Source organism: Urocampus carinirostris, chromosome 12 (genome assembly GCF_059441175.1).
Source record: "Urocampus carinirostris isolate Australia breed hairy pipefish chromosome 12, RoL_Ucar_1.0, whole genome shotgun sequence".
Lineage (NCBI taxonomy): Eukaryota > Metazoa > Chordata > Actinopteri > Syngnathiformes > Syngnathidae > Urocampus > Urocampus carinirostris.
Window position 1 is genome coordinate 37,636,193 of NC_142360.1, and position 27,189 is coordinate 37,663,381.

Genomic DNA, 27,189 nt, shown 5'->3' on the forward strand with positions numbered 1-27,189 from the left:
AATACACTACTTTGTTTGAATAATGGCAATAGTTCTATTCTATTCTAATACCATAAAAGCTGAAATTCACCTGTATCGTGGTTGTCATTTTCCCATAGGGTCCCTGAAGGTAGCATTACGCCCAACCGCAGCAGCAAACCCTGCTACCCACAATGCTCCCGCCACGCATGCGCGCTGCGCTTCTCGGCCCTAAAGGCGTTGCTACTTGCTCGTCGACCGCCTGAAAGATGCGTAGCGTACCGGCAGCATCAGTACCAATATCTCCGCGTTAAATCCTGGAAAGCGGGGCCTGAGGCCCAGGACCAACCGGCAGCGATATTTTGCGGCTTGGGGAAAATTGTAGTCCCGGGACGCCCAAAATGGGAGACCAGAAGGTAAGCTCCAGCCGGAGGAACAGGTGTTTCCGATTGGGGGAGGACGTTTAAGGGCGTAGCGTACAAAGGGGACAAGATAAGAAGGTGGACTTTCTTACTGGACATAACCTTTCTTTAATTAAAATATTTGACTCATAAATGTTTCTGTATACTCAACATTGTCGCGTCTGTTTTCAATTGTCGTTGTCCACAAACGGGCGGCCTCTCCATATATGGACCTAGTCATCTCCAATTACTGTACTCGAGACTACTTTCTATCTGATTCAAATGCTAAACTAGATGGACACGTCATGTTTTTTGTGTTGCTGATTTTATGATAATCTTCGCCGTGTTGTTGAATACGGTTTTTCCACATCAATGGAGCTCGAGCTCAGCTGCATAATTCAATTATGAATGCGCATCCTTCCGGCCGTGAAGTGGCCTCCGCACTATGGTCAGCTGGTCTCGGCCAATCAGGAGAGAGATTATCCGTCACGTGGCCCAAGGAGCCTCCAAGGCAACGTGACTCACCTAAACACACCAGTGGGACACGCGAATACATTAAAGATGCTCACTGTATCAGTGTTCATTTTAGCTCTGAAAATTGATGGGTCCCGGGGACTCGCATGCTCAAAAATCTATGGGTCCCAACAGAGATCTATGGGTCCCCAAAATTTAGTGTTATCGAGGTTGAAATTGTAAATCGGTGACAAATATATGATAAAAATCTATATATTCATGCAGTTTTAATCACTTCAGATTTTTCAGTTCATATATTTTTCGTGGTTTGCTGTCCCGCCACAGTTGTAATGCCTTCTCAAGGTCCAATTGCAGCAATGGAATTTCTATAGCTAATTTGTGGTTTTCATTATCGTTGTGCCGATCCAATGTGCTTTTCTGAAAGTTCGTATTGCGAAATGATTTATGCGATCCAGTTTTTTTGTCACGCTGGGTGCACGCATCACAGAACATGCAGCCTCCATTATCATCCTCCTCATAGCGTAACCAGGAATATATTTGAGTCTATTTTGGCAGAAAAGTACTTTTCTTGCTAGGAGTATTCTTTTGTTTATCTTTCGTCGAATCGTTCGCTTCAAAACACGTGTTTTCCTTGCCTTCGCGGTCTTCTGAAGAATTTCGCCGCCGTTTTTTCGTGCTGGAAGTATTGCCGTTGTTAATGCTTTCTGTATTATGTTTCGACTTATTACCGACACTGAAGAAATTACCAATTTTTTGTTGCTTTGCACCTAATAGCAACTGTTTTTACGGAGGCATACTTCTCTTTCACTCGACAACCGCCACAACAATGACGTCATCTTGAAGCAACGAGATCTCGTTTGCCGAGATCTCGTTTGCCGAGATCAGCGCGAGACCAAAACAACAATGGCGGATCTGCCTGACGAAAAGTTCGGAGTGCGGTAAATCTTTGTTAAAAATGACAATTTGGTGTCAAAAAAGTTGCGTCCCGGGGACGCACGTTGATTTAAGACTATGCGTCCCCAGCAAAAATTATGCGTCTAAGACGCAGGGACGCAGGCAAACGAGAACACAGCTGTATATTTCCCTATTCCTTGTCATAGATATAGTCCTAAAATTTTGATTTAGAATTGTTTTCATGCCAATGAAAAAAACCATAGTGAGTATTGTTTACAATGTATTTAGACGTGGCACTCCAGGATAAACATGCAGACTTTAAAAAGAAGATCAAAAAGGAATGATAGGCACATGTTCACAATGCTTGTGGACCTGCCTGAGCTTTAAGGGGATCAGAACAATAGTGCAAAATAATATTTAGCAGCCTACATTTTTCCAAAGAGTAGAGAATGAGAATATTAATTCACATTTTTCTAGTCAAGTCATGTCAAGTCATTTGTATAGTCCTTAATCACAAAGAGTCTCAAAGGGCTGCACAGGTTATTGCAAACCACACTATTATTATTATTATTACAGACTATTATTACACCATCCCCTGATCTAAAACCTACATCAGGGCAAGGAAAAACTCAAAAACCTCAACATGAGGAAAATGAAGAAACTAAATGAAAAAATGAAATGATCTGCATTTATATAGCGCTTTTCAAGTCAAGACTTCCCAAAGGGCTTTACTGTGTGCTTCACATTTCCCAATAGTGGCCGTGCAGCCATGCAAGGCGCTAACCTGCATAATGGGGGTATTAGGGGTTCAGTGTCTTACCCAAGGAGACTTCGACATGTAACACGGAGGAGCCGGGATTCGAACTGCGATCTCTTGATCCCAAGACGAGCGCTCTACCTCCTGAGCCAATGCCAATAACCCTTAATCACAAGGAGTCTCAGAAGGGCTGCACAGACCACAGATTATTGCAAACCACAGACTATTATGACTCCATCCCCTGATCTAAAACCTACATGAGGGCAAGGAAAAACTAGTTCAACAAAGTAATTAGAAAAACGTGTTTTTCACTATAATATCAAACACTCTAAGATTGTTACATTTGTATTGTTAAGGTCGGTTTTGACCCGGCTATAAAAAAAATATTATAAAACTACTTCCAAAATCGAGATCAAAAGTAGAGTGTCTGTTTAAGAAAGTTTTTTGTTGATGGAGAAAAATAGAAAGTGTGCTTATCCAATTGCTTTTATCCAACTAATTTTTCTTCTGAGCTAAAGGACATTGATTCTGATCTCTTGTGACTGAAGTCATGTGTTTTGAATCACATCAGTTTGTGCTGTCAAGAACCATCACTGAATGAAAACGTAAACAGCCAGGTTAGCTTTTTGCTATGGCTAGCTTGTAGAGAAGCAGTCAAAGTGCAGCATGTCTAACCTATTGGTTAATAAAATGTTTAAAGTAAAGTATTTTATAAAAGGGCTCATGTTGGATAAGTTAACCTGAACTGTAAATGTTAACATGCTTGTACCTTTTTTCAATTTTTTTTCTCGCTGCAGGAGTCTCTGCGTAAAATCACCCACACACTTGCCACCAAAAATGATGAAATCTCAAATTTTGTCTGCACTCTCAAACAGAGCCTGGAGAACCTAGAGGTAAAAAATACACACACATCATGTGGTGGATGAACAATTTGGTCATTCTTTTTACATCCATATTTTTTGCTCCTCCTAGGCCAACTCCAACCGGGTGCAAGAGGACTTGGAGTCAGAGTTCAACTCACTCCACTCTGTCCTGGATGAGATGAAGGAGAATATGTTGACGCGGATCAAACAGGAACGAGCCAACCGGACCTACGAGCTGCAGGTAGGGATTTTACGTTCAATGGCCACAATATATTGAACACCTGCAATGTTCAGAATTATGCCTTTATACAGATCAGGGGTCGCCAACCTCTTTGAACCCGAGAGATACTGTTTTGTTACTGATTAGCACGAAGGGCTACCAGTGTAAAATGCAAAAATAGTTCACACTACAACAGAATAGTCAATACCAATGCTTCCCAAACTTTTGCAGACCAAAAATAGGTCCAGACAAGTGATGTACCGCCCTTCTTTGGTGCAAGCTTCATTTCATTCTCGTTTATTGACCCTGGGACTATGTTTACGGAGTCCGCCATGACACTCAATGAGCTCACACGGTGGGTGTGGCATGGTGCGGCGCTTGCAAACTTTGAATCGTGTCTATTGGCTTATGCTTTTATTAATACTTGCCTCTTATTGGTCAGCGCTTTTAAAACTCGAACAGTAACAATTGTGGTTGGCCAAAACTCCATCACTCACTACAAAACCTTGAAAAAACTGCAGTGCTTTGCGGTTTCACAACCGCACCACGTTCAAACTTCAGACTTTGGACTGCCGCCCCCCCAAATCTTTCCACCGCCCGCAGGGGGCGGTACCGCCCACTTTGTTAACCACTGGTCTATTACTGTAATGAATGATTGTTGAAAAATATCGCTGACCACAATCGCAAAACATTGGATGGAAGGGGGAATTTGACCCGGGTTGCGCTGGTAAGAATGCTGAATCCTAGCCACTCAACCCACAGTGATATAGATGACATACGAAAAGGCATTACTTTTTGCGTGTTTTACTGGAGTGCACGTTACACACGGATAAGTACGGTATTCTTTTTCGGTTTAAAGGCATCGACCCTTTTGATCTTTATTTATTTTTTATTCTGTCACCCAGAGCCAGTTGAGTGCATGCTCCAAAGCTCTGGAAAGTTCAGAAGAGCTACTGGAGCTGGCCAATCACACACTTTGCTCCTCTAGCACAGACGGCTTCACGCAGGTAAACGACTGCCGAGCTGAAGCTAACGTGTCCTCTCAATGACGTTTCTGTGCCGCTCTTGACGTGTTTTGTTGTTATTATGACCTCAAAAATAATGGCAGACAAACTCAGTTGTGTCTCCGCTTCGTATCTCCTCTCTCCTCTTTCACTCCAGGCGGCCAAAGACATTAAGGATAGGTATTGTACTCAGCCATCCAGTTGCTTCCATTTTGTTCTGTTTGCCCTTATGTAACCAGCCATCTCATTTGATAGCGTGCATGCATTCGAAACTTGTAGTCATCCTTTTTTTAGACAATAAGCACTATGGTAATTTCCCACTCAAGAGCCTTTTTGTTGTGGTGCTGTACCATCCTGTGTCAACCCGTTGCCTCCACCCCTCCTATCTCCCTGGATGAATGTCCCCCCTCTAGTTCCGCATTATAGCAGCCATCGGGGAAATGCGCTCAGTGGTAGTCCCGGCTAGCGTCCGCGCGTCTTCCTCTGTTTTTCGACTTTCCTCTCTTGTCGGCAGTGTGACGATGGCGCCGGCGTTTCGACTGTCCCTGAAAGCCAAGGCCAGTGACAACATGAGCCACTTGATGGTGGACTTCAGCCAGGAGAAGGTCATGCTGCATGGCCTTAAGTTTCTTCCAGGTGTGCATTAGCATTTTTTGTGGACAAAGCTATTATGAATCGACAAACCACTCACAAACAATAGTTTACTCTTAAAGACGCAGAATGTGTCATGTGTCTAATTTAATAGATCTTGCTACAAAGTAGCTAATACAAAGAAATGTAACTTTAAATGAATCACATCCTTCATCCTCCCTGCGAAGGTTCATTTGGGGGTACTGGAGAGAAGGGTCCGTCAGGAAATTGAATCTCAAATTCAGGGGGAGCAGTGTGGTTTTCGTCCAGGCCGTGGAACAGTGGACAAGCTCTACTCACTCTGAGGGTTCATGGAAGTTTGCTCTTCTGGTCTGCATGCTTTTTGTGGACTTGGAGAAGGCATTCAACCGTGTTCCCTGTGGGAGGGGGGTGTTTCTGGAGTATGAGGTACCGGGGGTGTCTCACCTGGGGTGTGTTGTAAGGTTTAATCCTCATTTATAAGCAACTGAAATTTCCTTCGCTGGGCGGGTGGGCTTTTCCTCAGAGAGGTTGAGAAGCTCGGTCATTCAAGATTCAAGATTGTCTTTATTGTCATGAACACACAATTCCATTAACATTTTCTCAGTGTACAGTGCTCACAATGGTTGTTCAAATTTAAGTCAAGTCATGTTTATTTGTACAGCCCTTAATCACAGGAAGTCTCAGAGGGCTGCACAGACCAAAGATTTTTGCAAACCACAGACTATTATTACACCATCCCCTGATCTAAAACCTACATCAGGGCAAGGAAAAACTCAAAAACCTCAACATGAGGAAAATGAAGAAACCTTGAGAAGGGACCACAAGTGAGGTAATCCCCGATCCAGGATAACCAGGCTGCAATGGATGTTGCAATAACAAATAATAAACAGATATTGTCAACATGAAATAAAGGTTATTTATATGTTATAGAAGTGTGTTTTAAGCTTAAAACGGGCTTGAAATGCTGTTCTTCAGCTTTGATAGGAACCAGTTGAGGTGGCTTAGGATTCCGGTCAGGATGCCTCTTGGACGCCTCACCTGGGAGGTGTTCCGGACATGTCTCACCGGCAGGAGACCCCAGAGACATCTCTCGGCTATCTTGTGATGCTATCGAACAAGCTAGACCAAGTAGCTGGGGATAGGGAAGTAACAATGAAACGTCCTCTAACTGACACTCCACATGTTTTTTCCTTGTTTGTTTCGCAGTTCCGGCCACTCCAGAGATCCAGGTTTCTGAGTGCCAGGTGTGTGACAATACTGTCACAGTGGTCTGGACGCTAGCAGAACCAGACAGCAAAATAGACCATTACATCCTTGAGCATCGACGTACGAACCACGAGGGTCCACCACGCATCAGAGAGGATTATCCTTGGATGGTTGTGGAGGGAATACGGGAGATGGAATACACGCTCACAGGTCTGCTAATACGTGTTCAAATTTGGAATAAATCTAATAAGCTATAAAAGGGAAGATGCTCTCAATTGCTTTACCTGGTTACACAGGCAATTTTTTATTGGTTGTCTGGTTGTCACCAGGTCTGCGCTTTGACACCCGCTTCATGACATTCAGGGTAAGGGCGTGTAACAAAGCCGTGGCGGGAGATTTCTCCGATCCCGTTACATTAGAAACCCACGGTAAGTAGCAGAGGAGCTCCTGAAAATAAAAATAAAAGCCGCAAGCTCCTACCATAAGCCAGCTCTTATTTCTTCTTTCCCTAGCGTTTACTTTTAAACTAGATTCGGTCTCGGCCCATCAGAACTTGAAGATAGAGGACATGAACGTTGAGTGGGACGGCAGCGGCGGGAAGATTCAGGATATTCGCAAAGAGAAGACGCGCACCAATTCGCCCATGCAATCTCCAGCCAGGTATGTCTCAAGTCGTAGTAAACGTCTCCTGAAAACCAAAGACCATGGCTACTTTCCAGAAAAATGATATCTTAATTTTCCTTAACCGTAGCTTTATAAAATGCATCACCCTTTCAGGTGATTTGATTAATAAAATTGGCTCAGGAGGTAGAGCGCTCGTCTTGGGATCAAGAGATCGCAGTTCGAATCCCGGCTCCTCCGTGTTACATGTCGAAGTGTCCTTGGGTAAGACACTGAACCCTTAATACCCCCAATAAGCAGGTTAGCGCCTCACATGGCTGCACGGCCGCTATTGGAAAATGTCATGCACAATGTAAAGCGCTTTGGGAAGTCATTGACTTGAAAAGCGCTATATAAATGCAGTTCATTTCATTAATATCCCCATGTGTAAACCAGTAACGTGGTTTATGTGGTTGGCTATTAATTAGTCACTTACCAGAGATCAATGTACTCTCAAGTGATGTATACATTATGATTTAAAACTCCCTTTTCAAATTTTGAGCCTCCCTCACATGCAAATTGAATTCTCAGTAGGCATTAAATCAACATAGTATGCCAGGTACAACGTACTCGTAGCTGTGGCACCATCTTGTGGTCTTTTACGCTATTACAAAAGTACAGAAAACAAATACATTACGAGTTTTTAAAAAAATGTGAATTGCTGATTAAGGTTAAAATGTTACACTCCAATAAAAAAAGAATATGCATTGATTTCACTTGCATTTTGACTAGAATAGGATTGGCTTTATTGTCATTGATCACAACAACATTAGATGTGGCACTCCAGGATAAACGTGTAATAAAAATGGTAAATGGATTGCATTTTTATAGTGTATTCAAATAGGCACTGAAGACCCCCTCACAGTGCTATACAATGCACTTCACACTTACCCATTCACACTCTCGCACACCAACGGTGGAGTCGGCCATGCAAGCCACCTGCTTATCATGGGCATTAGGGGTTCAGTGACTTGCCCAAGGGAATCCAACCTGCGACCTCTTGAATCCAAGACAAGCGCTCTACCTTTTAGGCTACTGTCAGCTAAAGACTCAAAGGGTTCGAATAAGAATATTAGAATAGATCAGTAATGTTGGCAAGATAGTGGTTGTAGAATGTATGTACATCAGAAAATAGCGCAATGGTATTAGCAGCAACATTCTGCAAAAAGTAGAATAAAGAACCAAAAATGAATATACATTTCAAGGTCAGGAAAATGCTTTAAGTGCTTGAAAATACTTGGAATCGTTTCTTGGCAGTCTGATTCAATAGAACAGGCAAAAATGATGTAACATTGAAACAAAAAAGTGCGTGAAAATAATCCTAACGACGCGCCTGCTGCTGGTGACTTGTTACTATGGCGATGTCACGTGAAGCGTCACCGCTCCCTACTGGTTGCACACAAGAAGACATCTCTATGATGTATTATCCATCCATCCATTTTCCGCGCCGCTAATGAGTGTTGCAGGGTGCTAGAACCCATCCCAGCCATGTTGGAGGCAGGGTCACCCTCAATTGGTTGCCAGCCCGCTCACAGAGACGGACAACTCACTTGCTCGTTCACACTTAGGGAAAATTTGGACCGGCCAATTAGCCTGACATGCATGTTCTTGGAATGTTGGAGGAAACCGGAGCGCCCGGAGGAGGCAGGCAGGTACAGGGAGAATATGCAAAATCAGCACAGGGAGGCTGTGGTAGCTTGAATTGAACCCTGGACCTCTGCACTGTGGGCCTGTGTAATAACCACCCATCCACTGTGCCACCAATAATTGTTAATGTCAATAAAAATGAAACATTAGACACCCAATCACTTACTAATTAGTAATTTTATGTTTTGCAAGGATCCTATTTACAAAAATGTTGTAAAATACAAAAATTTTTTAGTATTTTACACACTGAACAAAACGAATCTCAAACAACACTAAAAATCGCAGAAAATACAAAACAACAAAATAAATATGTTAGATATTAACTCTTCAGTGTGATATATAAATTATAACATGCAAAAAAAATATATTACAATTATATGTCAATCAATTTAGATACAGATCCTCTAAAAAACTGAAAACCAACAGAGACCAGATGATGGTGGCAAAAAAATAAATTAAACATAAAAAAAAAAGAATCCGTGTTTGCAAACAAGTGTGACGTATTGAAGATGCACATGCAGAATGGCAGAATTTATGTCAGTTTATAGCAGCCCGTTGACACAAAAATATCAGCTAACATAGATAGGAACAGCGCAAAATAGCACAAAGTGTATGCTAGCAGCAAGATAGCGACTTTATTTTAGTCATTAAAGTAAACAATAAGAAAAACATTTTTGAGTGCCACTAGATTTCTTACTTTGAAGGTAATGGAAAAATTGAAATTGCTTGAATTTGGCCATGACAAAGGTGTTATAAGTTCAGTTCATTAGGTCTTTAGCTATAAAAGAGAAACAAGGTGAGAATCATGTTGATACAAGTTTGGCTGGTAACAAAAATGGAAGCGGTACACAAAACAACATCGAATAGTTGGCAAGAGATTTTGTGGTGAGCGCAATGTACGCAGCCTTCATTCTCGACACAAGCCAGAATTCATTGTTGACAGCCATCACTTCAAAGGAACTTGATTGAAGGACGATCAGTTTGGTCGAAACTGTTCAAATGAAAGTTTAACTGGTTTAACTGGAATTTTTAATGAGTGCAGTGTACAAGAAAATGTATATCAATTCGTTATTTCTTTACTTCATTTTTTTTGCACAATGTGACTCCTAAAGTAATTTGCAATTTAAACCAGTATACGACCACTACCCTGTAAACATTATGCATAAAATCTATCATGATCTTCTTTTCCAATCATTTTTTTATATTTAACTCATTCAATGCCATTTCTCTTAAATGGGAAGAGCCAATTTTTGCCTTTTTAACTCATTTTCAAGGGCCTATGGAGACTTTTTACAGGGATAAGACGTATATAAAGAAAGCTCAACTCTCGTCTTTCATTAAAAAAAGGATGTTTCTAGTCAAGTCCTGTTTATTTGTGACGCCTTTAATCACAAGGAGTCTCAAAGGGCTGCACAGACCACAGATTATTGCAAACTACAGACTATTATGACACCATCGCCTGATCTAAAACCTACACGAGGGCAAGGAGAAACTCATAAACATGTTAAGTCAAGTCATTGATATTAGTGAAGCCCTTAATCACAAGGAGTCCCAAAGGGCTGCACAGACTATTGCAAACTACGGACTATTATTACACCATCCCCTGATCTAAAACCTACATGAGGGCGAGGAAAAACTCAAAAACATGTCAAGTCATGTTTATTTGTGACACCCTTAATCACAAGCTGCACAGATCACAGACAATTGCAAACTACAGACTATTATTACACCGTCCCCTGATCTAAAACCGACATGAGGGCAAGGAAAAACTCAAAACCTCAACAAGAGGTAAATGAAGAAACCTTGAGAAGAGACCGCATGTATAGAGAGAGTGATTGAGAAATGTATAGAAAGAGCGAGAGAGCGATGTATTGAGAGAGAGAAAAATCAGAGTTGCAGAAACAACTGGAAACTCAAGAGAGCCAGGACACCATGCTCCCCACAAGCTTCAAACATATTTTTTTGTTGTCCAATATGGGATCTTTCAAGAAATTGGGTTATACAAACAACATATCATTTTTAATTTTTCACAAATAACTACGTTATTGTCAAGTACTGATTGTAAAAACAACATTTCATTGTTTTTCTTTACTTGCACAATCTTGACTTTTGTTGTCTTTGGTGTTGTGCTCTGTGCAGCCCTATGAGACTTTTTGTGATTAAGGGCAATACAAATAAATATGACTTCACTTGGCAACTTATGTCGTTACATTTAATCTGCAGTACAGATAAAAAACGTTTTGTTTGTTTTGTAGTAAATTTTGTGTACATATGGAGAACAATTCTTAGAAAAAAAATCATTTTGCAGGCCATTGACTTCAATTACTTTTTTCTTGCATCTTTTTAACAGAACTTTATTCCGTTTCAAGTTAATTCACAAGAAGAACGTTTTTGGAGTAAGGGAGATTTTATGTTCACCAAAATTAGACATATAAAGGATTTTGGTTCATCTGGAGTTTAAATTTGTGTTATAAAAACCTATGTAATACTTTGTTAAGAATGCAATTTTCTATTTTGGAATCCACGCCGGGGGCAACTCCGTCACCCAGGTGTTACGATAACAGTTCTGGTATTCAGAAGCTCGTAAAAGCAGACGCTTTTAACATTAAAGTTATGTAAGAAAAATGACAGAGGTATTTATTGTTGGATTTTTTTCTTCTAATTACTGACTGCAGACTCCTGGCGTGCAGAGTACAAGGAAATTGTATTTTTAGACAATGATAAAAAACACTCCTGTAATATTTTTGTTTTCAAGGGAATTGAAATCATGTTTTGAAGGTCATATGCCACACCAAGATGTTTTTCATATTTCTTTAAATTCCGTTTATTGTGTTGTGAAGATAATTAGAAACTCAGCCAGGTGTGTCTCCGGGAGTGGCCAAGATATTTAAGTCAGATATTGAATTTGCTCTGAATTAGTTGTATTGTTTTACTAACATAGACATGAGATTCATAAAAAACGATTCTAGTGTAATTTATTTTGAGCTAGTGAGTACTGTCTAGTGCAGTGGCAGGTGGGGGACTTTCCCAACCTCAATCACTTACATTGCAGTCTTTATTATAAATATTTTTGTTAGGGACAAAGCTTTATATCTGTCTTTAAACTTCTTGGACACCAAGTAGGGCAACAGTTTTGATTTTTGGCTCCTTTTCACCTGTGCCGTTGTAACTCTGATAATGTTTTGCATAGTTTGGCTGAGAGGATACAACCAATTTGTCAGCACCCAGTATTCAATGCAGTACAAACAGTATTAGGAGCTTCTATCCATCTACCCTGGTCATATCCCTCGAGAGGTGTGACCGACAGCAAGAGAAACTGATACAAAAACAGAGAAACTAAAAAAGGAAAAAGTAGCAGAAAACACACACAAATTTTTTGGACCATGGCCAATCCAAATGCCCAAACACCCAAACAAGTTAAGCACCTCGGCACCCAAGTTGGTCATGCTTTCGTCCCTCCAGATGAAACACAAGAAAGCGGTTGTGTCACTCGGGTCAGGGTGACACACACACACTCTTTTGTTCAACAGCAGGGCCCGACAGCTTTCACTGGTTTACCCCTGCCGCATCACTCAGGTGCCCTGCCCATCCCTTCCAACACGTCCAAACATCCCACTATCCTTTAACAACACCTCTCCACTCATTCCTATCACCAACAAGAGCTCTAGCTTCCACTATATTTAGACCTCTTTCCTGCAGAGCACTCATAACAACATCCATCCACGGCAATCGCGGCCTTACTCTGGGTCTCCTTCCATTTACATCTGCTTCGTAGATCCTCTTAAATATTCGCTCCTCATCCATCCTCTCCATGTGTCCAAACCAACCGAGTACTCTTATCCACACGCTTGCTCAGTTCCACTACTACTCCAGTTCTGGCTCTCACAATTTCATTTCTCAATCTATCCAATCTTGTCACTCCTAACATACTCCTCAAACACTTCATCTAGAAAACATTTGATTTCCTTCTCAACTCTGCGTTCAGGCTCCAAGTCTCTGCACCATACAACACAGTCGGCACAATCACACTCTCATACAGTCCCCTCTTAACATCCATACTTATACTCTTGTTGCTCATCACTCTCCTCAGAGCACCCAAAACCTTGCTTCCTTGATTGACTTTGTGCAATACCTCACACTCCATTCCACCAACTGCAGCCACATCACAACCCAAGTACCTAAAGCTTTCAACTTCTTCCAGCACCTGTCCATACAGCTTTATTTCTAACGCCATGCCCACTCCATCACGTGAACACTTCATCACCTTACTCTTCCCAACATTCACACATAACTTGCGCCTATCACACACTCTTCCAAACTCCATTACCAACCTTCTCAATGTTTCCTCAGAATCAACCACAAGCGCTGTGTCATCTGCAAACAACAACTGACTTACCTGCCACACCGTTCCACTGTCTCTACACCTTTGCCAAATACTCTTGCATTCACCTCTCTCGCCACGCCATCCATGTACACATTAAACAGCCATGGTGACATCACACACCCCTGTCTCACACCAGTCAACACAGGAAACCACTCACTTGTCTCACTCCCTTCTCTTACACATGCTCTGCTGTTCACATAAAAACTCTTCAATGCTTCCAACAAATTTCCACCCACTCCATACATTACCTTCAGCTGCCACAAAGCCTCTCTATCAACTGTCATACGCCTTTTCCAAGTCTCATCTCATCTCATCCCATTAGCTGCACCGCTTATCCTCAGTAGGGTCGCGGAGGTGCTGGAGCCCATTCCAGCAATCATCGGGCAGTGGGCAGGGGACACCCTGAACTGGTTCCCAGCCAATCGCAGGGCCCTTTTCCAAGTCCATTGATAAAATCAATATTGAGTCAAGTGTAATATCACATGAAGACAAACTATTTTTCATATTAAAAAACCCCGAATAATTCCCAATTTGTCACAGTAACAAGTAGATTTTTAACATGTAATCAAATTACTTAGTTGACTCCTTCTACCCAATTGTACTGGTTGTGATATGTAATTCTGTTTGTTTTGACTGGTAAAACATTGTAAAACTGCCCACCATTTATTTGTTCTGTATTGTGAAAAATGTTTTACTTATGTATTGAGAAATATACATTCGTATTTTATTTACTTTGATATTTTGCCAAATGTTGCTGCTAATGTCATTGCACTATATTCGGATTCACTTACAACTTAGGCCGGTCCAAAACACAGCCTTATAATTATTGGTTATCCTCATCTTTTTTCTTTTTTTTTTTTTTTCTTCTTAATATGCTTATCCCAGAGTTCCTTTCAAAACTCGTCAACAATGTTCACGATGTTTTTCTCAATGTCGAAAAAGGCAATGCTATTTTTATTCCATTGTTAAAAAAATAAGATCAACTTTATAACAGTAGGTGAAGCTCTAGAGCAAGAAACTCATTTGGCTGTGGGGCTGGATCCAGACTTCCTTTTCTCAAGCAGGCTTGATCAGTTAAAGAATGTCAACTTAAAATGTTTAGCCTATCGTAGTCTTTCAGTATTATGCTTTATCATTCAGCCCCTATGATAGGGGATCTTTTCTAAACACAACCCATTTATTCACAAACAATCAGAAAAATAAATTTCCTGTTTGGCATTGAATGCGTTAACTGGTTTCTTTTAACAGTTGAGTGAATGAGTTTTCCACCTTAACCAACTCGCCGTGCTGTACAAACTCAAGTGGGAAAATCAAAGCTTAAGCAGTGCATGGGAAATAAAATTGGACTACATCCAATGTTCCCTCTAATTTTCCACGGGTCTGAGCGTTCACACAAAGTCGATGAGCAACGCTTGAAACAACAGTGAGCAACCATAATCCCAAGTGTGGCAAGATAATTAATTATCAAACATGTCCAAAACTTGACATCAAGTTACATTTTGCTGAGTTTTCGGCAATGCAAAATTATTTTTCTCTTTTGAATGAATTGACTCATGTACTATTGCAAAGTTGGTACGGCCTACATACGTCGTTTGTTCTTACAATTCTTTCACAAGATATTCATTTCTTTTATTTCTTGATACATTTTGTCACATAATATTAACATTTTTGGGGGCTTATTTAGTCGGTTGTAAGATACAGAACTGTACTTAATCACATTTTTAAGTGGAAGAACAATGTTGGCAACACGATTCACTTGATATAATTGGAAATTATTTGAATGCAACACAAACTTTTTATTTATATTATTTTTATATTATTTTTTTTGGTGTGTTTTTTCTACTTTTTAAAAAAAATCCTTTAAAAAAAATCTCATTGTGTATTTTTTCCGAGCTGTTACTTTTTTTGTTCTCTATTTACTTTTTTCCTACATTTCTTTCTTTTCTTTTCTTCTGGCTTTTGTCTAAATTTGTCCTTCTTTTTTTCTCTTCCTTTTGTTTCTTTTTTCTCAGCTTTTCACCACTTTTTCATTTTGGTATTTTTTTCTTTTTTTGTTCTATTCTCCCTTCCTTTAAGTCATTTTGTGCATAATTTTACTTAATATTTGGTCATGTTGGGATTAAAGAAGCAAAAACAACCTGAAGAGCCGTTTAGGACCCTTTTTAGTGAGCCGAACCGAAGAGCCGGTTCTCGACATACTCTACTTACTTTACTCAACTTCGTTCAACTTCAAAATACCGCATTTAGGACACAACGTCAGGGGAACCCGTGTATTTTTACCTTCATGCACTGTAACTTTGACTTAAGTCGCTTCTTAATAAGTCATTTTGACCCCTCATTTTTGTGCGCTGGCTAGATTTTCTTGTGCGCCGAGAATGTGCGAGCAGTGCGCAATTGCGCACGCGCGCAGCTTAGAGGGAACACTGACTACATCATATATAAGTAATACGCTGGGCCTACTAAAGCTGAGAGTATATCCTTTAGCGGCATAAGGGAGCATTTAGGTCGCATTTAAAATCATGACTTTAATATAAATGATGGAGAGACCTTATTTTATTTCTGACATACTTCCCTTGACTTCCCTGAAGAACTGGCTTCCTTGAATGAATGGAATTGATGCTATGAGAGCATCCGAGCATGTGTTTCATAACCAACATTTTCTTCTTCCCATGTCATCAGGTCGGCGCTGATGTCACCAAAAAGAGCCCCGGGTGCCCGGCCCAACAGAGACCGCTTCACGGCCGAGTCCTATACTGTGCTGGGTAAGGTTTGAAGGGAAATTTCACACGACAGATCTGAAATGGTTAGTTATTCCCATAAAGAGTTTCTTTTTCGATTAGGCACAAAATGTTTAGTATTCCTCCCTACAATTATGCTAATATGTTGGAAAATGTTCGACACGCTGGAGGACTAAAGAAATATAGTCTCAGAGCCTGGGCGTCATTGAAGGAACACAACACTTTCACAACGGTGAATCCCATTAACACAACATGTGAGGCCAGCTCCGAAACAGACATGATTATAGTGAACGGCGATAGCTACCGCTCATTTCTGCTTGGAGGTAGATTGTTGTGGCTTTTTGTTGGTGTTTTGCCACGTGTGTCACAGATGGTATAATTTTGTCGGGCGATCTCTCCTTTAGCGTCGGGGCTTTCCTTTTATGACTGCATCCGGTTTTGCCGTGTTCCTTGGTTTATTCCCGACCGTCTTCGTGTGTGTCGCCTTAACCTGGCTGCTAACTTTGGTTTTTTTTTGGGTTGCCTAGCCTCATGTTTTTCCGCCATGGCTGTGGCAACCTTCCGCTGATTGGTCCCGGTTAGCCCTCGTTGGCGGTTTTCCTTTTTAGTTTTTCCCCAGCATTGTCGCACGTTACTGTCCGTCAATGCTGAGCTCCCGCTTGTCTCTGAAGACCGGGATGACGCTTTACGTTGAAAACCAGGGTTGGGTAGGGTTACTTTAACTTGATTACTTTCAATTACTTTTGGATTACTCCAATACCAAATATGCTAATAAAAGACAAAAGAAACTAAATGGGAATAAAATGATGACTCGCAACACGTGATAAGCTTTCTCTCCTGGCTTTGATCTCTTTGATCTCCGGCAAAACCAACATAAAATGCGACAGAAACAAAATGAAAATAAATCCAAACAGCTTGCCAACATCATTTTTGCCGTTCCATGTATTCCGTTACTCCCCAAGCCTGCACAAAGTTGAGTCATTTTATTCATATTTGGTTTCTTTTGTCTTTTATTAGCATATTTGGTATTGGAGTCATCCAAAAGTAATCCAGTAATCCAAAAGTAGTCCAGTTAAAGTAACCCTTCCCAACACTGTTGAAAACCAACAGTGACCACATGGTGGTGGTGTATCTGAGACCAGGTCAGGAGGATTCTCCTGTTACTGGTATCAATAGAAACCAGTACTAATTTTTTTCATGTGGACGAACAAACCCCAAAAAACAGCCTGGAGAGGAATGGGCGCCTCATGCTGTACTTGCCCAAGATACACCACACCTACGACTCTAGCGGTTAAGGGATCTGTGAACCTCTTCGACTAATTAAAACAATATGGTGACTGGCTTGCTAGGGTGTCCCTCCATTGATGTCATATATATTGATAATATATATTGATTTAACGCAAAATACATGTACTATTTCCTCACATTTTGCATGTTGAAGAATTCGAGTATACCTTTAACACCCACTCAAAATTGTAGCCGACACGGCCATCGACGCCGGCCAGCACTACTGGGAGGTTCGCTTCGACAAGGAGAGCAAAGCCTTCGCGGTGGGCGTGGCTATACGTACCCTAGGCCGCTTTGATCAACTGGGCAAGAGCAGCGCTTCTTGGTGCATCCACCTGAACAACTGGCTCCAGCAAAGTCTCACCGCCAAGCACAACAATAAGGCCCGAACGCTGGACTGCCCCATTCCAAGCAGTATAGGAGTCTACTGCAACTACGATGAAGGTGCTTTTTATGTGGGATTTCCCACTCTCAGTCGTACTGACAGACGTTTGATTTCACAACTTTTAATACACAGTGTTGTTTTTCTTTTTCTTTTTTTCATCGAGCAGTCTTGTTTTTTTTTTGTTTGTTTTTTTGCTAAGGGAAGAAATTACATCAGATACATTTTAATTGTTCCCATTTATCAGGGGTCGGCAAACTACGGCCCGTGGGCCAGATTAGGCGGCCATCGGATTTAATCTGGCCCGTGAGACAAAGCGGAGAGAAGTTCGAATCAAAAATAAGCCCCTACCACGTCAGATAATGACTTTCGGTTTTATATATGTGCACTGGTTGTCGCAAAAGCTAAGCGCCACTCCCATAGTTGTATTTGCTGACTCCTACTTATCAACCAGATAACATTTGAGGATTTTTTTAACTTAAAATAGAAGTCAACAATTCGCCCGATTAAAAAATACACAATTAAAGGTGGCACCTGGGTGTCTTTGCAGAACCTTAAAGAAGCTTTAGTTCCTTTCTATAATGCATATGTAATCTAACAGCAAAGCTCCCAAATCCAGGTATTCTGGTTTCATATGGGTGCTTGAAATCCTTGAAAATGTTTGAAATTTAATGTTGAGTTGTTAAGGATTGAAAAGTGCTTGGATTATGGGTGCAGTGCTTGTAAATGCTAGAAATAATTGCCATGTTTCTCAACAAGTCTGCTTAACCCTTGGCGTGAGAAATAACTTTATCTACACTCAAGGTATTTTGACCATGGAACGTCCACGCCTTACTTCCAACCACTGAAAATGTTCAGGGGGACCTTAGCTATGCGTGCGTATATGTTTTTTATGTCCTCCATAAAGTGTTAGTTTCTTTTTGTTTTCTTTTCAAATATATTACATTTTTTAAAATACCCTCCAAGGGTTAAAAATGACGCTGACACTGCCCACAGGTGGCTTTGTATTTGTCAGTGTATTTCTTTTTCTCTCGTGATGAATGGCAGCCCGGCATTATTTGTATTGCCCCCTATGGGAGGACAGGTGCATGCTACCCCCAAACAGAGCACAATGAAATGTGCATTAGTGCAAGGATTACGTATTAATTAAGGACATTTATTATGGGCCATGCAAAAAATTAAGCTAGCCTTTCTGAGTGGGAAAAAAAGCTAATTGAAAGATTAACTACATGTTAGTTTCATATTTACCAAACACCTATATCGGGAGAGATTTAACTCAAAAACAAATATATTTGCGATATTCTCTAGTTCTAAAAATCATATATCTTGATAAATGCACACGCAAGAGTACAAATTGCATACTAAAATCAGACACATTTGTGGCTCTGCAAAATACATAATTTACACCGGATTTCTTATTTTGATGGTAATGGAGAAATCGAAAAAAGTCCTTAAAAAGTGCATGAATTTGGCCATGAACGGCCCTTCAACAATTTCATTGAAAAAAAAAGAGGGGAAAAAGACCTCAATGATTTAATAAATCATACACTTAGAAGTTTTAACCCGACCTGCCAAGCGAAAATAGTAAAGATATAATAATGTCATATATGTAAAAAAGTACTACTAACAAAAAAGTGTTATTATTTCATTATCTTTCTTACCCTGTGTTCTTTTGTGTGCCCCCATAAAAAATTTATTTTTCATTCCGCTTATGGCCAACTTTCAAATAGCTGGCCATAATTTTTGTTACTTGCCTTTTTACAATTAATTTTCTTTTATCAAGATATTATATCTCATGCATAATAAACCATAACATCTACAGGTAAATGCAAACAAGAATAAATGTTTTCAAACCAGTACAACTTGCGACTCTAAAAGTTTGCCCACCCCTGCCATAGATCCTTTAAAGAGTCTTAAAAGTAGGAAGAGGTCTTATGGTGTAAAGCAAATATCAAGTTTTTGGTGTAGCACACTAAAACAATCAAGCGTTTGTGGTTATTCTAATGCGATGTCAACTTGACACCTCCAAACAAAAGACTTTTTATGCGTTTTAATTTCAATCACATATGTACTCCTTCAGGTCGGACGGGGAATTTTTGGAACGCCATTCTATCCAACACGTTCGATGGGCATAGCAGACATTTTATTCGAGGAATGAAAAGCGTCGGTTCACACACGCCTACAGACAACTGACATCTTCGTCATCGGTTAATCGCATATTTTGTCGCCATCCGCCACTGCAAATTTGTGGTCTGTGGGCGGCATGATGGGCAGCTGGAATTTGCATATAAAAATCCTTGAGTTCTATTTTTAATCTACATCTTCCCCCTTGTCCAGCTGAGGAATAAATACAATCGTTTTATTTGACAAATCAAGAGTAAGCTTTGTTTTTCTTGTTAGGATACTTATTATGGGAAATGCAGGACATAATAGTGTAGAAAGTTACAGATGTATCAATAATTCATCCATCCATCCATTATCTGCCACGCTTATCCTCAGTAGGGTCGCGGGGGTGTTGGAGCCCATCTCAGCTGCCTTCGGGGAGTGGACAGGGGACACCCTGAAATGGTTGCCAGCCAGTCGCAGGGCACACAGGGACAGACAATTCACTCTCTCACCTAAGGACAGATATTTACAAAGAAAGACGGTAAACGGAAAAGGTTTTAAGAATATATGGTACCTTAACCCGTTAACGTCCTGAAGGACTTTTGATGGACAAATACGTATCAGTACGATGTCAACAGTCACATAACATTTGAAATCTTTAACTCTTGGGGTTCAAGATATGAGGACCCTTTCAAAATATACTCATCAGAGAAACATCGCAATCAGTCTAAAACAAGATACCCGAAGACTACGAAGCTGGCGTAACTCACCATTATGCCCCCTGGCTGTCTTCAACTTCTTTAAATATCTGCAAAAATGGCTTAGTTACATCAAAAAAAATCCATAGAATCCAACCGTTTAAAATATTTACTCCAAAACAGACTATAATCCCGACAGATAAGTAGGAATCGGCCTAAAACATTTCTGCTTCGTTGGACGTTGCTCTTTGTAGGCGTTTTTTTTTCACCACTTTATCTCTGTTTACAAATAAACAGTCTTGTAAAATGATTCCCAATATGGTAGTTGGCGCTCCGCCTTTCGATTGACACCTTTTCCATGATGAGGGTCTGTTCATGTTCAAATTTTACGGTAAATCACAATGCTCCTCTCCCTTTCATGAACATCGTCAGGTGTGCTGTCCTTCTTCAACGCCAAAACCAAGCAGCTGATCCACACCTTCAAAACCAAGTTTCAGCAACCGCTCATCCCGGCATTTATGGTGAGAATGATACGCATTCAACGTCTCTCGCCACGTTTCAGGGCTGTTTGATTAAACGAATCGAGGAGAGAAATTCAATAGGTATTTTAATATTTCAAAGCTAGTTGACGCTGATAACTATGAATCATCAATAGTTATTGTCGTATTCAAGCAAAAATATATAATTTTGTTTTAATTAAGGATCGACCGATGTGGGTCCTTTAGGGCCGATACAGATTATTAGTATTAAGAGGAGTTCGATAATCGATATTTGGTGGTGATAGTCACTAATAAGACATTTTTAATCATGCAAAAAGAAACAATGAATTCAAATAATACTTTATTGGCTTTCTGAACCCTTTTAAAGTAGATTAATTAGAATTTCAACTCAAACAACATGACTCATCTTTCACTTAAACTAAAAACTGGAAGTGCAGGAAATAAATTTAGGCTACTCGTACAAAGGTACTTAGTAACTTAAATAGCTTTCAGATTTTTGAAAACTTAAATAAACACAAATGTCAATGCAACCAACATAACTTTAATTAAATTAAAACAAAGAGTGCATCTAAATTTTAAGGGAGGCTCTGAATTGAAAGGAATGGGCACTCCTGTTTGAGAGCCAGATTGCCAAGCTAATGTTATGGTAAGAGCTAATATATCAGTCTGCACCTGGACGTGTTACCCTAAAACAATTTAACTACATTTTTCATGCTATCCCTTAGACTCCCAGGCATGCCTGGACTTAAGAGTAAGCAGAGCTGGCTCCGTACCATACGGTGATGCCAAATGTCAGGATGCTCTCGATTGTGCCTTTAGGGGGCTGAGCACACATCCTTGGGGGGTACTGGATGTGTTTCTGCCGACCCAAACTGCCTGAGGTCCCCAGGTCAGGATGTCCAGCAGCCAGTTGCACATTGAGGTGTTGATGTCCAACTGATACAGTTTATTGATGAGTTGCTGGTGGAGGATTGTATTGAATGCTGAACTGAAGTCTATGAACAGCATTCTGACGTAGGAATCCTTATTGTACAGGTGGGTGAGGGCTGTGGGCAAGGTAGTTGAGACATCATCATCGGTTGAGCGGTTGGGCCTATAAGCAAACTGAAAAGGGTCCAGAGAGAGTGGGAGGGCACTTTTGATGTGTTCCAACACCAGTCGTTCAAAGCACTTCATGATGATGGGAGTCAGTGCTTCCACTGCCCCCTTTGGCCAGATATGCACCTCTTTCCGAACTGGTTTGGTAGCTTTGGCCAGTGGCCTATATGCTGGCATTAACATTACAGTGATGTGATTGGAGGAAAGTGATGGAATTTTGGGTGAAGTGCATCTACGTGCCTCAAATTGTTGCCATGTTTCTCGACATCTGACTCTGTAGATGCATTAAAGTAAAAGTAAAACCAGGGAGTTAAATGGACAAAAAAGGTGGCTCAGATTACTACTAAGAATTGACTATCCTTGGCTTGCCATCCACCTTAAATACATCGTTGGCGGGATCCACAATAATTATGATAACAACAATTAATTAATAGTACTGAAGAAATTGGAAAATTGACTTTGAAATTCCTTAAAAAGGGATTGAATTTGTGCATGAAAAAGTTGAATGAACCCTGTATACACGAATAAATGATTTGTACTCCTCCCCAGGTATGGAACGGGAGCTTCTCGGTGGTGACGGGCTTGCAGGTTCCGAGTGTGGTGCAAAGCGGTCAGAGGAAGAACAGCAACACCAGCAGTTCCAATGCCAGCCTCACTTAGGCCCCCCTTCCCTCCAAATTCATCAAACCCTCACTATTCCCCCTGCACGGCTGCAGACGGTCTTATCCGTCCGTCTTTTGTCCCAACAGCGAAGGGAGAATCCGGAATAACACGCACGCCCACACAGCTGCTTTACTGGTTCTTCTCGTGGGTCAAACTCCGTCCCAATGACTTAGCGCTGGCCGCTGCTCTTATCTCTTGAAGCCCTCCTTCACAGACCCCCTGCCCCCGTGCCTTTCTTCTCATTTCCAAACCACCGCTGCAAAACAGACTATACCCGTGTCAAGTTAAAGTACCGTATTTTCAGCACTATAAGGCGCCCTGAATTATAAGGCGCAACCCCAAAAAGTTTTTTTTTTTTCGTTTATAAAGTGCAATGCACTATAAAGCGCATGAAATCAAATACATGAAAAATAATAATGCCATGGCCTCTGTCCCAACATATATATCACCATAAACTTGTCTCTCACCCACTGTTACTTGAGATCATTGAGGTTCCTTTTGACCTTCATTTTTTTCCCTAAAAATTGGTTTCAAAACAAGGTGCAAGCAGAGTTCTTTTCTTAGTATATCACAAATAACTGCAGACAAAAAGTTTATGGATGTATGTCCCTTCAGTATGTGAGAGAGAGGGGAGTGTGCTGTGTTGCATAGCTACGCCCACCCAATCGGATTGTTCGTGCTTGGCTAGCGTTGGTGGGTACTTACAGTTTGTCGTCTGGGTTTTTATCATTGAATGTCTCACCAGGGATCATACATAATTGAATGAGCTTCCATATAAAGAGTTTTTAAGCGATGTACAGCCAAAACGGGGTCTGTTGGTGTGACACCTTGACTGTAAACTGTTAAAATTCTGCCCTCTTTTTACTGGACCAAACTGTTAGCTTAAAAGAGTAGCTTCAGCTATGCTCATACAAAACCCAGAATTGGGATGCTACGTAGGATTTTGCACAAGCATATGTGCTTGTAAAAAGAGCTTTATATCGCTTGTGAGACATAGGTTCTTGACCTCTGTATTGGTGCAATTATTGGTCAGCCGAAAAGTGTCGCTGAACAAAATTGCAAAACATTGTTTGCAACGGGAATAGAACCTGGGTCTCGGCGATGAGAGTGCCAACTACTGATAAAAACGAAATACGAAAAGACATTATATTTTAGCTTATTGTTACTCACGGTGCCAAAAACGGATGTTAGAGAATGGAGAAAACCGAAATCCTTCCTGAAAGATATACATAAACCCACAAAAGTACCAGGAGGGTAACAACTCTTTGGTCAATGTGATGATGAATCAGACTTAATGTTTATTTATATCTTCCACGACGAATTTCTGTTTTCTCTTTTCCCTAACGTTTGTTTCTGGCACTGGTTTTAAAAAGAAGTGTGACCACGAGATAAAATAATATCTATTTATCTAAGTATTTGTCATTTGTACCACTGGAGGTCGCCGTACAACATTTAACAATTTTGGTCAGCAATGTTATTCGGTTTATCAATCATTGCACAAATAAGGTAGTTGAGTGTAGAGCCTCATGTAGTAATGCACACAAATATATACACTGCATTTACAATCGTATTCACTGTATCAAATATCTGGTAAATTTAGTTGTTGTTTTTTTTTTGGTGCGCCTTTATAGTCTAGAAAATACGGTATTTGCCATTGTTTTGAAACTTAAAGAGCTTAATGTCACTGAAGCACCAGACAAGTCCATTTAATCCTAATTAAAAACCCGCTCTATCAGTATCAGCAAGAACTCTTCTTGAGCAGCACTCGCTAAACCTGCCAAGCGGGTCAAGATAATAATGCATTTATCCGTCTGACTTTTACACATAATCCAGGAATATTCCTGCAGTCTCTCTGCAACAAGAGTCATAGCTTGTTATTGTGTTTTTTTATTGTATTATCGGACAGTCTTTTCTTTTAGGAATTGGAAAAGGGAGTCATTGCTAAAAAGGTGTCATTTAACCAGTCTTGGATTTGTGTTTTTTTACCCCTAAGATTTTGTGATATTGCTGCACTACTGTCATCATGCACAGGCATATCATTTCATACTGACGATCAAAAAATGGCTGCTTTCACACAAAACTGCATTTGGGCGGCCGATGTGTTTCACTAAGCAAATAAGAGACATTGTTGCTTTCAAATTGCGCTAGAATCGGGTGTGATGTACTGTATGTCTAGTGTTGCCTTGAGATACAAGTATTTACTTGTATCTCAAATCACCCTTTCTCATCGAAATCAGAGGAAAACCAAATAAGGCTATCACTTCTAGATACGAAAAATCGTTGAAAGTGTGTGTAATGAGAAGAAACCTATGTAATTCAAACTCATCCTTTTTATTGTATGGTTAAATCCTAATCGTCTGCATGAGAAGCACTTTTGTCCCATTCCATCAGCTAAACGACCGCGTTTTTCTTTTTTGGACTCCCGGTTGGCCACTTGGGGGCAGTCCGAAGACAAATGGACGTACTGGATATTGAAACGTTTCGGCACTAATATGAGCTGTTCTTCACGAAGATAAAGAATCTGTGTATTTGTCAACTGTATTATCTGTCTGCATCGGGAGTGTCATACCTTTTCCGTAACGGTTGCTAGTTTGTGTTAGTGGAAAGCTAGCTTGCTGATTTTTAATACACAAAGTGCAATTCTCCTTTCGCGTTTAGTGTCACAGTAAACTGCTGCACCGTGTCGGCAAGCCAAGTCACTCGTATCTCAAGGAACCGCGGTAGCGATCGGACGGCCTATACCGACTCAGTACGGACAAAAACGGGAAGAAAATGAGAAGTATACGATAACGTTAAACCTCATTTCTAACTCCACTCACGATTGCTTTCTTGTAGATTCGGGATTTTTCCGGGCTTAGAGTTGTGAAGGTCTCGCCAAGAAGGGATCCGCAAATAGACCTCATCAAACCTCATTCCTGTTTTCAGTAAGCATAGTTTTTGTTGTTCTATACCAGTGGTTCTCGCAACCCAAATCAAGATCAAATTTCCACTTCTCAAATTTATTGAATGGAAGATATTGTGCTTTTGAAACCGCAGAGTGATGTATTTAAATTTAAACGACAACAAAATGACAAGCAAAACCAAACCTCTTAAAATACCATATATACTGGCATATAAGCCTACATCGCATATAAGTGGCCTCTAAAACAGTTTTAAAATAGCCACATATTAAAATAAAATTTAAAAAATAATAGAACGTGTACCTCAACAACAATAATGTTATATTTTACAATCATTTCCTCATTCGACTCAGTGTTGTATATTATTTTTCACTTTTCCTTATTTCACAAACTTTCTTGAGGCCCATTGTGGGCACAGAAAGGAAATGAAACCAACAAAGTCACAATTAAACGAGATGTGGTCCCTCTCAAACACAATTTAGACTGTGTTAATTGACTGAACAGGAAGAAAAGATCGAGCATGGCATTATCGCCATCTACTGTAATGGAGTGTATTTAACCCTCTTTTTTTTCTTATTCTTAGCATTATTTTGCCTAGGCAAAGGCTCGCAACCCACGAGTTGAGAAACACTGTTCTATATCACCAGTAAAGAAATGTGTGCACGTGCGTCCACTAAACCTATAGGCCAGTTTTGTTTATGTAGCAAACAAAGGGAATCATTAATGTGTGCTGTATGAGTAACAAAATCAGGTCAAGGAAAAAAAGGGGCAGATTGGTAAAATAATATTGAATATGTGTCAGTAAAGACCTATAAAAGAAAATGTAACCTCATACTGAGTCAAGCAAAATGATGAGCTCAGTTTGATATATGACCTGACCGTTTTTGGCAAGAGTTGTGTGTATGTTTTTTTTCTGTTTGCACTTTCACCTTTGTTCTGCTTCTTCATTGTTACCCTTTTCTATGTTCGGACTGGGAATATTGTGCGCGCAGGTGCTTTAAAGAAGCATTCAGCCTGAAATCCTTTTGTTACACCGGCACGCTAACCAAAAGTCACACTAAGTTCTGTAAATATATTTTTTTCTAATGACTAATCTGTCCCAATCCAGTACGGAAATAAAGGATTCAGAGCCCTTTTGTCTCGCTACTGGAATCACGGATTTAAGGGATCGTACAATCGAGGGAATAAAGAGGAGGGATGCCATTAAAGTTGCATGTGCCAACCATGGTTGGGTAGTGTTACTTTAACTTGATTACTTTCAATGACTTTTGGATTACTCCAATACCAAATATGCTAATAAAAGACAAAAGAAACTAAATATGAATAAAATGACTCAATTTTGTGCAGGCTTGGGGAATAACGGAATACATGGAACGGCAAAAATGATGTGGGCAAGCTATTTGGATTTATTTTCATTTTGTTTCTGTGGCATTTGATGTTAGTTTTGACGGAGATCAAAGAGATCAAAGCCAGGAGAGAAAGCTTACCACGTGTTGTGAGTCATCATTTTATTCATATTTAGTTTATTTTGTCTTTTATCAGCATACAGGTATTTGGTATTGGAGTAATCCAAAAGTGATTGAAAGTAATCAAGTTAAAGTAACCCTACCCAACCCTGGTGCCAACGATATGTCACGTGCCGTGAAATGTGTATTTCACTTATGCTACATGTTGACAGAGTGGAACTATGTTATTAAAATAGCAGGAAGTAATGTACACGTTAGAACACAATGTTCG

At 40.3% G+C, this 27,189-nt stretch overlaps 1 protein-coding gene across 1 annotated transcript; it reads left to right on the forward strand.

The window, feature by feature from the left end:
• The first annotated feature begins 155 nt into the window (after positions 1 to 155).
• On the forward strand, positions 156 to 26,585 carry fsd1 (fibronectin type III and SPRY domain containing 1). Its single transcript, XM_088348995.1, has 13 exons — positions 156 to 374; positions 3,282 to 3,377; positions 3,457 to 3,588; positions 4,473 to 4,574; positions 4,729 to 4,751; positions 5,086 to 5,207; positions 6,390 to 6,599; positions 6,719 to 6,817; positions 6,902 to 7,049; positions 15,760 to 15,842; positions 17,298 to 17,549; positions 20,724 to 20,812; positions 22,439 to 26,585. Exons 1-13 carry the CDS (start codon positions 360 to 362, stop codon positions 22,547 to 22,549), a joined length of 1,482 nt encoding a protein of 493 aa, XP_088205121.1. The 5' UTR covers positions 156 to 359; the 3' UTR covers positions 22,550 to 26,585.
• Positions 26,586 to 27,189: the final 604 nt, after the last annotated feature.